This window comes from Miscanthus floridulus, chromosome 19 (assembly GCF_019320115.1).
Source record: "Miscanthus floridulus cultivar M001 chromosome 19, ASM1932011v1, whole genome shotgun sequence".
In the NCBI taxonomy this organism is placed as follows: domain Eukaryota; kingdom Viridiplantae; phylum Streptophyta; class Magnoliopsida; order Poales; family Poaceae; genus Miscanthus; species Miscanthus floridulus.
The window spans coordinates 74,020,809-74,033,625 of record NC_089598.1 but is presented as its reverse complement, the minus strand read 5'-3'; the positions used below and the strand labels follow the sequence as shown (position 1 = coordinate 74,033,625).

The window sequence follows — 12,817 nt, the reverse complement described above, 5'->3', positions numbered from 1 at the left end:
TCCGAGCAAGTCTCCGCCGAGTGGGTGATGGATGTTTGCTGTCAAGACATGGCCCGAAGCATGCATGGAGAGGATGCCTCTAAGCCTACAGATAGAATGGAGCCTGGTTTGGGGGGAACGTCGCCTCGGCCCTAATCGAGACAAACATTGTGCTGCTGGGGAGCGAGCAACCTGCGCCTTCGTCGGTCGCGCCATCAGCAGATGCCACCAAGTCGGTTTAATACCTTTTTAAATGCAAGTAGTTAGTAATTGTAAGAAGTTTAAGTTCGTGGGGGGGAACCCCTGTGTAAAATGTTCGTGTGTGTTTTAATGACTGCAATCGGTTTTTGTTTTTGTGATGGAGTTGCTCCATTTGGGGAAGCTTGTTCCCTTTCGTTCCTTAGTTCTCCCTTAGCACAATTTTGTTTTAAATTTCTTTCTTTCTCGTACCTACCTGTTTGTTTCATAGGTCGCAACTTTGTGAGCCCGGGGCGTGGCCCGCGAGGCTCGGCTGGTCATAACCGTAGGAAAAGACAGGGTGCAATCAGTCGGAATGTTTCAAAGCAAAGCTACATAAGGTAAAACAAAGGAACGAACTGCCCTTTTGTTCAGGTAGGAAGGAGGTTCTTCATACAAAAGCAAAAGAGTACTTAAGGTAGAAACAAAAACAAAGGGGTAGTAGAGCCCCCTAGTGGAGCCCCTGAGCGCCCCGAGCCAAAAAGTGTTCGGGTCGGGGTGCTCTTATAGGAGCGTTCGCTAAGTAAAGGTAAGACTGAAACTTAGGAAAAGAAGAAAAGACATAGCTGTTCCAAGGTCATCGGAGAGAGCATTGTCATTGTTGTCCTTCAGTCGGTAGGCTTCTGGTCGGATCCCTTCATGCTCCAGTCATCTGGATCCTTGTCCACTGCGCCCCCTTCTTCGATCGCTGCCTCCTCGCCTTTTTCTTCCTTTGGCCTGCCGGCCTACCTCAGCAGGCGCTTGAGGAGCTAGCAATCCTTGTAGAGATGGTTGATGGGATAGTTGTGGTTGGTGCACGGGCTCTCCTTGAGCTCGTGAAAGTGGCCTAGAGGGGCTTGCTGGGGCTGAGTGCCTGTGTAATTTGCTACGGCGGCCAACACGAAGTTGGCCGGTCGGCGGCGATCCTTTCTGTTCTTCTTTCCCCTCTACGTGGAGGGGCCCTCATCTTGATCCTGGGGCTTGGCCTTACCTTTGTCATGGCCCCCATTGAAGCGCGGCAGAAAAGGTGCTTGCTGGGGGTGTTGGACAAAGGTTTGTTGTTCCAAGCTATCAGGGCTGGGACTTCGGTCGACGCTACGCGTGTCTTGGTTCGGCCTGAGCCGCGCATAGATAGGTGGTTGGCATGGGGCGATTGTCAAGTCAAGACGAGGAGCAGTTGTGGCTTCTTGTGCCATAATCGGTGGTTGTGGCAATGACAGGGTGTAGTGCCCCATATGCTGCGTCCCTGTTCCCCGAATGGGGAGCGAGGTCACGAGTCGGCGTCGTGATACGAAGCACTCCGCTTGTTGAATGGCGGCAATCTCCAACAATGCTCGGAGGTTCTGGTGGATTGCCCGTCCGCGAGGGTCGTTCGGCTCGGGTAGGTCACGTAGGAGCATTGCCGCGGCGGCAACGTTCTGACTGGCCCGAGCGAACTATGGGGGGTCGATCCCCTAAACCAAAGCGTTGCGCTAGGGCTGATGGGCGTGACCCCAAGCGCCACTCGCCAGTCTATGCGCATGGGGCGTAGTGTGGTGCGCCGAGCGCGTTGGTGCAGTTGGTGGCTGATGCGGCCACTGTCATCGTAGGTCCTCCCTGTGCTCACATGTGAGCTCAGAGGTCTCCGTGTGAGGGCCCGATGGGGCGTGGGTCCAGAAGGACTCCGTTACTCCTAGCGGCTGTTCCGGGGCGTCCGCCACAACGTACTCCCAGGACCGACGGTGGCTAGGCGCCACGTCACCGATGCTGGAGCCATCGCTCCCAACGTCGTCATCCATGATGTTGAGGAAATAGGTGGGAGCATAGCTCGCCATCCCCACGAACTCAGACGTGAGAGGGTGCGGCGTCAGCACCTTTTGGAGTCCCTGGGCGTATGCGTCTGCAGAAGACGCGAGGCCATAGGGGAACTGGCTGTATGGCGGCTACGACGGGGACAATGGTAACCCACTGGATATTTGGCATAAGATAGAGCATAGTAAGTAAATAACAGCATGTATATTACTCATAGTGGGGTTTGAGCAGAGAGTTTGCTCGGAATGAAGCGTAGATGCCACGCCATCGAAGTCGCGTGTCCTAAAGTCGATGGAGGATGTCCCTCCAACAGGTGCCGGGTCATGATCCTCCTCGTGGAGGTGGAGTACGCCGAGCTAGTCGGCGATGAAGTCCCAACTCCTGAAGCAGAAGGCCTGGGATGGCTCGAAGACGGGCGGAACCCGCATCCCGACGAGCGAGAGTATGGGAAACTCCAGTGGCCGAAACAAATCGTATCGCCTGAGCTCGTCATGGCAGGGGTGGCGGAAAAATGGGCCATCCAATGACCAAAAGAGTGTTGAACATACAGCGTCTTCCCCACGGACGGCGCCAACTGTCGGTGTAGAAAGTGAACAACTGTAAATATTTGTAGTTTTGTTGCACGTTGTGATCGGAGGTGGCCTAGCACTCAATGACACATAATTTATACTGGTTCAAGCAAAGTGCCCTACGTCCAGTCGGGGTTGGTCAGTGACTTTATTCCTGAGCCTAGGTGCTCAAAGTTTGTAGTGGGGTTACAAACGAGAAGGAGAAAGAAGGGGGTGTACAAGAGGTTCGGATGGCTCTGATCAAAAGGGTTGCGGTCGGAACTTGGTGGTCCTATGGTTGTAAGGTGTTGATGTCGATCTAGTGAGTCTGAGCTTGGTGAAGTCGATCTCCCCTTGTTGGAGGGAGCGCATCTCCTTTTATAGATGAAGGGGATGGCTTTACAGGTGAGAGGGATAATGGATAATGGTTTCTAAGCCTTGTTGCCTACGCTGATGAAAATTGGATAATGGTTGACGCCCCCCAATACTATCGATGTCGCTGTAGGAACTCAGATATGCATGGACGGTCGAGCTATCTTCTTTAGGAAGGAAGGACGTCTGTACCTACAAATACTTCTTGATGCCTAGTGGCATGTGAGGAGCCGCGCTATGTTCACCCGGTATGGCAAATCCTGGAGCCCATACTGCGATCGATGTCTAGAGACATGCGGGGGGCTTACCGTATGGGAGTTTTTAGTGTCTCCTACAATACTTTGTGTCAGGGTGGCTGCAGAGCTCTGTTTCATGCAGGGTATGGTCCCTAGAATAGTGGTTTTAACTTGTGAGCCATGCCTTGCCTTTCTTCGCATGTCTTCTAGTTCCTTCCGAACGGGGAGCCCCCGGTCGGATGGCTCCAGTCGGCTCTCAGTGCGCCGGTCAGAGAAGAGCGGTGAGCATGGTTCCCACGAGCCCCGGTCATGGGGTCGGAGTCGCGGGGTCAGAGTAGGAAGCAACGTTTTGGGCCAGGCCTTCCGATTGGGGAGACTACTTGGAGATGCTAGTGCCTAAAGCCAGTGCTCCGGTCGAAGAGGTGGGCCGAGGAAGTTGGATGAGCGAGCGTTTGTTCTTTTGGGTAGACCTTTCGGTCGGTGACCGGACTACCCTTCTGGCCCACTGTGTTTTAGATTTTTGGGCCGGCCCATGAACTATATGTTGTTTTCTTGGGCCGAGCCCGGGCGTGGAAGCCGGTCCTCGAGGTACCCCGGGTTTATGAACCCGACACTCCCTCTCTCTCTCCCCTCTCCCTATCTCCCTCTGTCTCTCCCTCTCTCTCTCCCCCTTCTCCCTCTCTATCTCTCCCCCCCATCTCCCCCTCTCTCCTAAGATCAGTTTGTACTTGTTTAATTTCTCCTAGAATAAGTGTGTACTTTCTCGTAAAACTTGTTACTATAGTAGGTCAGAACCTTGGGCATCCATTTGATCTGAGTGATCATCAACATGAAAGAGACCAAGGAAACCTGCTGACAGATGAGTATTTCCATTAGTATCACAAAAATCTGCATGATAAAAGTGTCATCATCTATGTACTGACAATACATACAAACATTGTAAATTTTGGCGCAGGCAATGACAAAGCTTCACAACTTGAACAAGATGCCTTACCTGCCCTCTTTGATGATGCAACAGTTCACAATGTTTGCCATCCCTTTGATTTGAATCATCCTCAACAGGACAGTGAACAAGAAAACCTGCTGACAGGTGATTATTTCCAATCAGTGACTCAAGCATAGACCTATGTTTGCTGAAAAAACATATTTAATGCATTTGTGCACATCCTAGGCAAAATTATTTTTTGTCAATCAACTTGAGCACTGAAAGTAGAACTACCAGCAGAGATTGCCAACATTACAAAATAATTAATTGTGTGCATATCCGCAGCATGTGTGAGCCCAAAAAAATTCAGTAGTGCAGCACATTTATTAGCTCCAAGTCCAAAATAATCTGTATTGATCAGTTATATTTTTCTGTAGATGATGGCATAGCCTTGCATGTCGAACAAGATGCCTTGGAGGATCTCATAGAGGAGTTTGGCGTGTACACCGAAAGAGTTGACATTGCCTTTGATCAAGAGGAGTTGTCAGACTCAGATGGTGAAGAGGATCAGCAAACACATGATGAGCAAGAGAATGCCCAAGCACATGATGATGAAGAGGATGAGCAAGCACATGATGATGTAGATGATGACCAAGGACATCATGATCAGTCCCAACATAGGACGAAGGAGTTAACAGATAGACAAAGACAAGACCTATTTGAAGATTTGCTTCGAAGCAGTAGGAATGGAAAATTAAAAAGAAACAGTACAACTATTATTGCAGCAAAGTACAATGTCCGTATACCTACCATACAATGTGTATGGAAGAGAGCAAAAAAGTGTTGGGCACATGGCATACCAGTAGATGTCAATGGTTTGAAACCTAAGAACTGTGGCTGTAAAAAAATTCAAGTGGACCTGTCTACAGTTCTAGATATTCCCCTAAATAGAAGGGGTACTATAAGATCACTTGCAAATGCTCTAGGTGTCAATAAAAGCAATCTGCATAGGTCATTCAAACAAGGATTGCTACGACGACACTCCAACTCACTGAAGCCCTATTTGAAGGAAGCAAATAAAAAGTCTAGGCTGCAGTGGTGTGTCTCTATGCTAGAACCAAGTACACTGCCAAATAATCCCAAGTTCAAAGAAATGAAAAATATTATCCACACCGATGAGAAGTGGTTCAATGGTACAAGAAAGAATAAGACTATGTACATGCATCCAGATGAAGAAGACCCACATAGGACAGTGCAAAACAAGAATGCCATTCACAAAGTCATGTTTTATTCTGGAGTTACACAGCCTAGGTTTGATGCTAAAGGTAGATGTTATTTTGATGGCAAGTTAGGTCTATGGCCTTTTGTCCATGAGGTAGCAATCTTGGTCATGTTTTATTCTTGTTTCGCTACATAAGAATCACTATTTTATTATTTCTCATAAGAATCTTTGCATTTTTAGGAACCGGCACAAAGAAGAAGTGGCAATAGGCCCAGGGGCACACCTATCACGAAGACAATGAAGGTTGACAGACAAACAATGAGATCTTATATGATATCAAAACTTCTTGAAGCTATATGCATTCGTTGGCCTCGAGAACATGCCTACGAGACAATTTGGATACAACAGGACAATGCTCCATCACATGTCCGCGCCGATGATCCAGAGTTTGCTACAGCAGTTGCCCAAACCGGCCTTGATATACGCATAATGAATCAACCTGCTAATTCACCTAATATGAATTGCCTAGACCTTGGTTTCTTTGTTTCTCTGCAGTCATTGACAGATAGAACGACATCTAGAAACATGGATGAGCTCATCGTGAATGTGATCAATGAATATGAAAACTACAACCCTGTTCTTCTGAATAGGGTATTCCTCACGCTACAAGGATGCATGATTGAAGTTATGAAAGATAATGGAGGGAATATGTACAAGATCCCCCACATGAATAAGGAGAGGCTAGAGGCAGCAGGCATGCTTCCTAAATCTCTTAGTTGTGACAGGGAGATAGTTCAGAAGGCAATTGAGTTGTTGAACAACTAATGGAATTATTTGTTTAGCTTTTGAGATCTGTATCAACTAAGGGATATGTTTATGTAGCAGTTGTATACATGTATATACGTTTATTTTCTTGTAATCATAGTGGAGGCGAAGGAAAGCCTTTTGGTGGTGCATGTATAAAAACTAGTTTGGATTCTCTGAATTCCTACTTAGTTAATCATGTCCTTATATGCTCAAATACATATCCAGAAAATAATCTGAATACCCGGTTAATATGACACTATGCCGATAGGCTGTTGGGATCGATAAGCAATGTTGGTAACCAAAAACTAATTTCAATATTGAGCTAGTTAACTGACTAACATAATTCATACCCAAAAGCTAACTTCGATTAGCTAGTTGAAATCTGACCACACTACATATCATAGTCAGTGAAACACATAAAAGCAGCACTTCATCATCAAAGATACTACGCACACATCACATGAACTAGCTAGTACGGGATGTAGAAGGAAGTGAAGGCAACCTTGATCATGCTGACAAAGACTTCCCAGTTGGCCTCTTCGATGCCAGTAAGCCAAAGCTCCATGCATTGAACCATCTCTTCGGTTAGTACGTCATCGGCAACCGTGGTAGCTTTGATTGTGCCCACCTCCAAGGGCACCTCGCCGGTTGCAGCAACTCGACGGCCACGGGCCCATCGACCTTGGCGGAGCTTTGGACGGCAGCTCTCCTCCAAGGCACTGTCTTTAGCCTCTGAGTCGAGAACGTACAACTGTCCCTCGCAGTCCACACGCAGCCGACCACGTCCATTGCGGCGCCCGCGCACGTTGCTCCCGTCTCTGACCTGTTCGATCCCATCGCCGCGGCCCATCTCGACGATGTGCTTCGGGCTCCCATTGCGGCCGCAGCTCCCCAAGTTGAGAGCGTAGGTGCCATCACTGCCGCCCTCCACCGCCACAACGCGCTTCTGGATGTGATCGCTGCCGCAGCTCTCAAATACGGGCTTCAGGCCACAACTACCGTTGGCCCCCACCTCCATGATGTGCTTTGGGCTCCCATCATAGTCACAGGTACCCATGTTGGGACCGCAGCTACCGCCGTCGCCTCCATCTCCAACCTCAACAGCACGCTTTTGGCTAACATCATGGCTGCCGCTCCCTAGCTTGGGGGAGCATGTCCCGTCGCCACCGCCACCCCCAGCTTCAGGGCATGCTTGGAGGCCACATCGCCGTCGCGGACCGCCGGCTTAACAACGGGCTCGGGGTTCCCATCGCTTTCGCTGCTGTTGCCTCTCAGCTTTGCGCCGCGCTGCTTCGGCCAGGTACGGCGGCGGATCTAGGCCAGGTGGTCGGGTTTAGGGCGGCGCCGCCCAACGCCAGCCATGCCCGATGGGGAGGAGATGGAAGACGGGGATGCGGCACTGGGATGCGGAGGAGATGGAAGACGGGGAGATGGGGAGGCAGAGGAGATGGGGATGCGGCACTGGGATGCGGAGGAGATGGAAGACGAGGAGATGGGGAGGCGGAGGAGATGGGGATGCGGAGGAGACGGGGATGGGAGCCGATGGAGATGGAGAGGTGGATGCGGATGGGTGTGCTTCCTCCGTCCATGACCGAGAGGATAAGCCTCTGGAGATATTTTTTCCTTCCCACCGGCTGTTTTCTTTTTTTACTTTTTTATTCGTGGAGTGGGAGACAGGAACGTGATGATGGACGGTTGCAGTACTCAGTATAGGGTAGTAGGAGCTAAAACGACATCTATTCTTGTACTCCTTTTGAATGCTTGGACGTCCTCTATTGAGGGACGGAGGGACTATGACGCCATTAGAGGTGACGAGGATCGCCTTTTCAGACATCTCCACTGAACCCACTCATAGTTTTTCACCTGGTGAACCGCATGCATGCTGAATTATTGTTTCTTAGCCCTGACGCTAAGCATCTATCATTAAGCCTTCTTCGACCCATATATGTCTTACTAGACCGTTCACAATGTTCGGAGAAGAGATCTTGCCTTTTTTTATTACAGATTCATAGCTCGTGACCAATAACAATACAATCTCAGAGAGATGCATGGAGCCCCGAAGCAAGTTAGAACTGGGTCTGGGCCACCAGTCACAGTCACAGACCATTGCCGGCCATCATACCTGCTTTGGGCTGCAGAAATCTGGATGCCCACCGAGCGCGGCAATATGGGCACCCACCGACCATCATTTTGGTAGGTAGGCGGCAGAAGCCCAAGATCCGAGCGTGGCAACAAGAGGGCAACATGGGCGATTCGGAGTAGCCGATCGTCAAAGAACAGTATTTTCTCTCAGCGGGTACTGTAATTGTCGTTATTGATTTTCGTGCGGTAAGTTCGATAGGATTTGTGAAAAATAAGCACAACATTTATATCTCTAAAATAAATTTATTATAAAAATAGATTTAACGATAATACTAATTATGTACCATAAATATTAATATTTTTTATATAAAATTAGCCAAAGTTATTTCTCGAAAAGCGAGAATAACAATTATTTAGGGACGGAAGGAGTATGACCGAGTTGGCAATTACTTAAACCGTAATGCTAGAAATCAGACGTCCATCTGTAGCTCTGCGGCAGACACCCCTGTTGGTCTTTTTTTTTTCCTGAGATCGCTATCTATCCTATCCGTTCCTATTTGCTCCCTTTGTTCCCCTCCGGACACCGTAGATTAAAAAAAACGCGCATCACCATGATTGTGTTCCGTGACCGCGCTCCACCGCGCGGCCACGCCTCCTGCATGTCTTCCTCTCCACCGTGCCTCCCGCTAGGCCCTGTTTGCATGGCTGATAAGCCAGGCTGAAAAGTATTTTTCACTGATTTGTTGTGAGAGAAAAATATTATACCATAGCTGATAAGCCAACCTGATAACCGCACCGCCGTGACGTGCTCCTCCACGCCCGCACAGTCGCTGCCGCCTCGCCGCGCGAGGTCACACCCACCCGACTGTTGTTGTTGGCTCCACCGCGGGCACTGCTCGTCGGGGGCACCACGTGTGCCTCTATCATCGGGGCAGCGCCGCCGCTCACCGGGGGATGCACAGCTGCCCGTCTGCTATCCTCCTCCTTGTCCACTGCAACCACACAGCGGGCAATGCTCCGCCCGCCTAGCTGCCAGATTTTGCTGAAAGCACATGTTGCAAGTGTATGTTTCAAGTGTTTCAGATATTTTCAGAGGTATATTGCAAGTGTTTCAGATAGATGTTGTAATTGTTGTACACGTATATTACAAAGGTCTATTACCAATGTTTCATCTGTGTTTTCGGACGTATGTTACAAGTGTGTTATCTGGATGTTTCATATGTTTCACACATATGTTGCATGTGTTTTATCTGGATATTGCATATGTTTGCAAAGGTTTCCAAGTGTTTTAAGGTGTTTTAAGTGTTTCAGAAGCATGTTGCAAGTGTGTATTTTAAATATTTCAGTTGTTTTCAGATATGTGTTGTAAATATTTTATCTGAATATTGCATATGTTGCAGTGGCTACACACATTTGTTGCAAGCATATGTCGCAAATGTTTCATATGTTTTAGACATATGTTGCAACAAGTCCTCCATGTTGCAAGTGTTTCATAAGACGCAGGCGGTCCCCACGGGGCGGCCGAGCGTGGGGGGGCAGCAGGTGCGCAACATGGCATGGGCGAGCAGCAGGGCGCAGACGAGCAGTAGCAGGATGCGAGCAAGCAACAGAAGGACGAACAACAGGGCAGGTGTGGTAGAACCACCTAATCTAATGCCTCTCAAGTAGGGATGAAAATGGTACGAATATTTTCCAACCGTATTTGAAACCGAATCCGTTTAGAGGGGTTGAGATTTGTCCGTATCCGAGTCCGGATATCCAACATCCGATACCGTATCCGTATCAAATACTCAAATCGCATATTTATGATGTCGATATCCAGTCGTATCCTATCCGACATAGTTGACACCATCCGTATTCGAATCCAAATCCGAACAAAAATATGAAAACAAATGTAATATTGGTGATATCCGTCCGTATCTGATCCGTTTTCATCCCTACTCTTAAGGGTACTTGTCTTCCATTAGACACTGAGTACCCAAGCGAGGATACTAAACTACGCAGTTCTGTCGAGCACACCCTAAAGGAGAACTCAAAAATCCATATTTTTCTGTCAGTATCATAAATGAGAGTGTAAAGCTTACAACATCTTTAGCCATTTCTTACATCACTTTATTACAATAACAGAATATTATCTCAATTGATTATGACAGCGGAATATAAAAATGTTATTAAAGTTTTCAGCGAAAATGTATATAACGACAAGTTTAAGCGCTAACATGAGGAACATTTATATACATGGAACGATATCAGACTGTAAGTCTTTTCCTTTGCAAAACATTCTGTGAAATTTTGAATAAACTCTACGTCAGCAACGTAAGGAAATCCTTGCTGAGCCCACCATGAGGTTTTCACACACAAAAGTCATCTAGCATCCATTGGTCACCTGGAACTGGGAGAATAAAACCCTGAGTACTCGATTGTACTCAGCAAGATTTACCCGACAGGAGAAAAATAAAAGACTCCAAGGATATGCAAGGCTTGTTTGGCTTATGGGTTATTGCATATGCGGAAGCATTACTAAACGTGCGTCCTTATATTCAATTTTTATTAGCAATCATCGTTAGTTCATTAACTTACCATTCTATGTAAGCATATATGCTACTTTCAATCAGAACCATTTTACCATCTTTTTATATTCCTGTTCTTACTATAGTGCTAGACCATAGCCAAGTCGTACCGTCTCACAGAAACGGTGATTCGTGAATCAATGTATCCTAGCTGGGTACCCTGGAACACACACCCCATTTGTATCCCAGGCACAAATAAGACAAACCCATTCCACTCCTGTCATAGGGTCCAGGTCCACCGTCCAAACTTGGACTCCAAGCCCCCACACTTGAGACCCGGTCTCAATATGGTGCTTAGACCTCCACTTTTTCCCGCCTCCAATCAGTTGGTCCGGAAAGAGCCGGAACCCACGACAAGAGCATAACAAGCCTTCCCACTCCCATAAGCAAGTATGTGCCCAAGATAATAAGTCTGTGACCTGACTACCATCCACAACAACGGATGATTCTCAATCGACATAGGCAGAACAAATACAACCAGAGCCTCGCTTGATTGTCTAACCAAATCCAAATCCAAAGCACAGTCCCGCCCGGTCTCTAATTATCATAAATATATATTCCATGTGATAGTTATATAATAATAAGAACAATAATATCTTTCCTATCTCTCACGAGTGACAGGTAATCACTTGACTTCTACCAGAATCCTTTAGCGTAGCAATCTACACGATCCTGACATACTAGTAGGACTCACAGGATAAGGATATATATATATATATATATATATATATATATATATATATATATATATATATATATATATATATATATATATATATGCAAGTGGGTTTCATTCAAATCCTAAAAAATTAATGCATAATATGAAATAAAGTGCAGAATATTAGAGGTTATGCACCGGGACTTGCTTGGGCAAGATATAACCAAGGGTTAGCATTCCATCGGGGTGACACAATCACCAAGGCTCCATATTTTTTGCTTTTCCAGTCAACTCCACGATCCATCATTGTCCCTATTATGATATACGTAGACGCAACACAAAAAACGTAATTCACCAACGGCAACCGTAACTCTAAGAATACGATTACGCCTCGCAAGCTAACGAGCTAGCTCTAATGACTGACATACTAGTCTACGTATCCACGTCATCAAGTAAGGCTTCGTTTCCGGAAAATGTTTTAGCTCTATAATCCCAAGGTGTTTCAGCATTTTATTGATTAAATATATATTTTTGAACTAGGGCTCATTTAGCTACCCTAGCAAACTAATTATTATGGAGCTAAAAAAATTACAGTGAGCACCTAATAATGTTAGAAATTTACTGTGAAAGTTTCAGAGTCAACACTATCTCCAATTTATCACAACAATTCCTACAAATTTATATTTTAACAATATTAAGTATCTTGAATTAATTAGATTACTCTTGAAAATACTATGAAACTATGCGAACAAAATATACTAGAAGATAGATCATGATTTTAGGAACCTAACAAAATTAGTTTCATAATTTTTGGTCAACTACACAAATTTTTTATTAAACTTACAATTTTGCCTTAGAAACTAAATTAGAAAATGCTTACGGAAAAGGAAAAAACCAGTGGCAACCAATTCAGCCCAGCAGCTCCTAGGCTCAGCGTGAGTGCGGCTGCGTGTGCAGCAGGCCGACCCAACAAGCGGCCCACGGTGGAAGCGCTCCACGCGCGTGGTGTTTATGCGAAAGAGACCATATATTTCTTGTAAATACACCCGAAAGTCCAAACCCAATTTATACCTCTCTCTGACATTCGCGCGTAACCCCCTAGGTTTATCCCAATTTGAGTGCATGTGCCCCTGGCGGCCCAACGCATGACGGCGTGACGCTTGCTGGCACGCGACAACCACGCTGGCGCCGGGAGCCCCTGATGACTCCACAAAGAAGTCGACCACCACCCAGGGTTCCCATGGCTACGCTGGGTGATGGTTGGGGCTCGGAGGGGTATCTAAGCCCAGCTAACCACGACCATGGCCGGGGCAACGCCACTACTATAGAAATGAGATCTAGTCCTGGTTGGGAACTAGCTCTACTCCCGGTTTCCCAACCGGGACTAGCAATCCAGGGCTAAAGGTGTTGT

General features: G+C 47.0%; 1 protein-coding gene across 1 annotated transcript; it reads left to right on the top strand.

Moving 5' to 3' along the window:
• The first annotated feature begins 2,309 nt into the window (after window positions 1–2,309).
• LOC136526180 (uncharacterized) lies at window positions 2,310–6,114 on the top strand. Its single transcript, XM_066518938.1, has 5 exons — window positions 2,310–2,428; window positions 3,257–3,285; window positions 4,098–4,232; window positions 4,505–5,442; window positions 5,530–6,114. Exons 1-5 carry the CDS (start codon window positions 2,310–2,312, stop codon window positions 6,112–6,114), a joined length of 1,806 nt encoding a protein of 601 aa, XP_066375035.1.
• Window positions 6,115–12,817: the final 6,703 nt, after the last annotated feature.

Bases quoted from the DNA above. Each gene is read 5' to 3' on its own strand.
- LOC136526180 (XM_066518938.1), top strand. From the start codon at position 2,310: ATGATCCTCCTCGTGGAGGTGGAGTACGCCGAGCTAGTCGGCGATGAA. The intron at 2,429-3,256 runs GTATGGGAAACT...ACTTTGTGTCAG, and splicing joins CCGCATCCCGACGAGCGAGA to GGTGGCTGCAGAGCTCTGTT. The intron at 3,286-4,097 runs GTATGGTCCCTA...ATTTTGGCGCAG, and splicing joins AGAGCTCTGTTTCATGCAGG to GCAATGACAAAGCTTCACAA.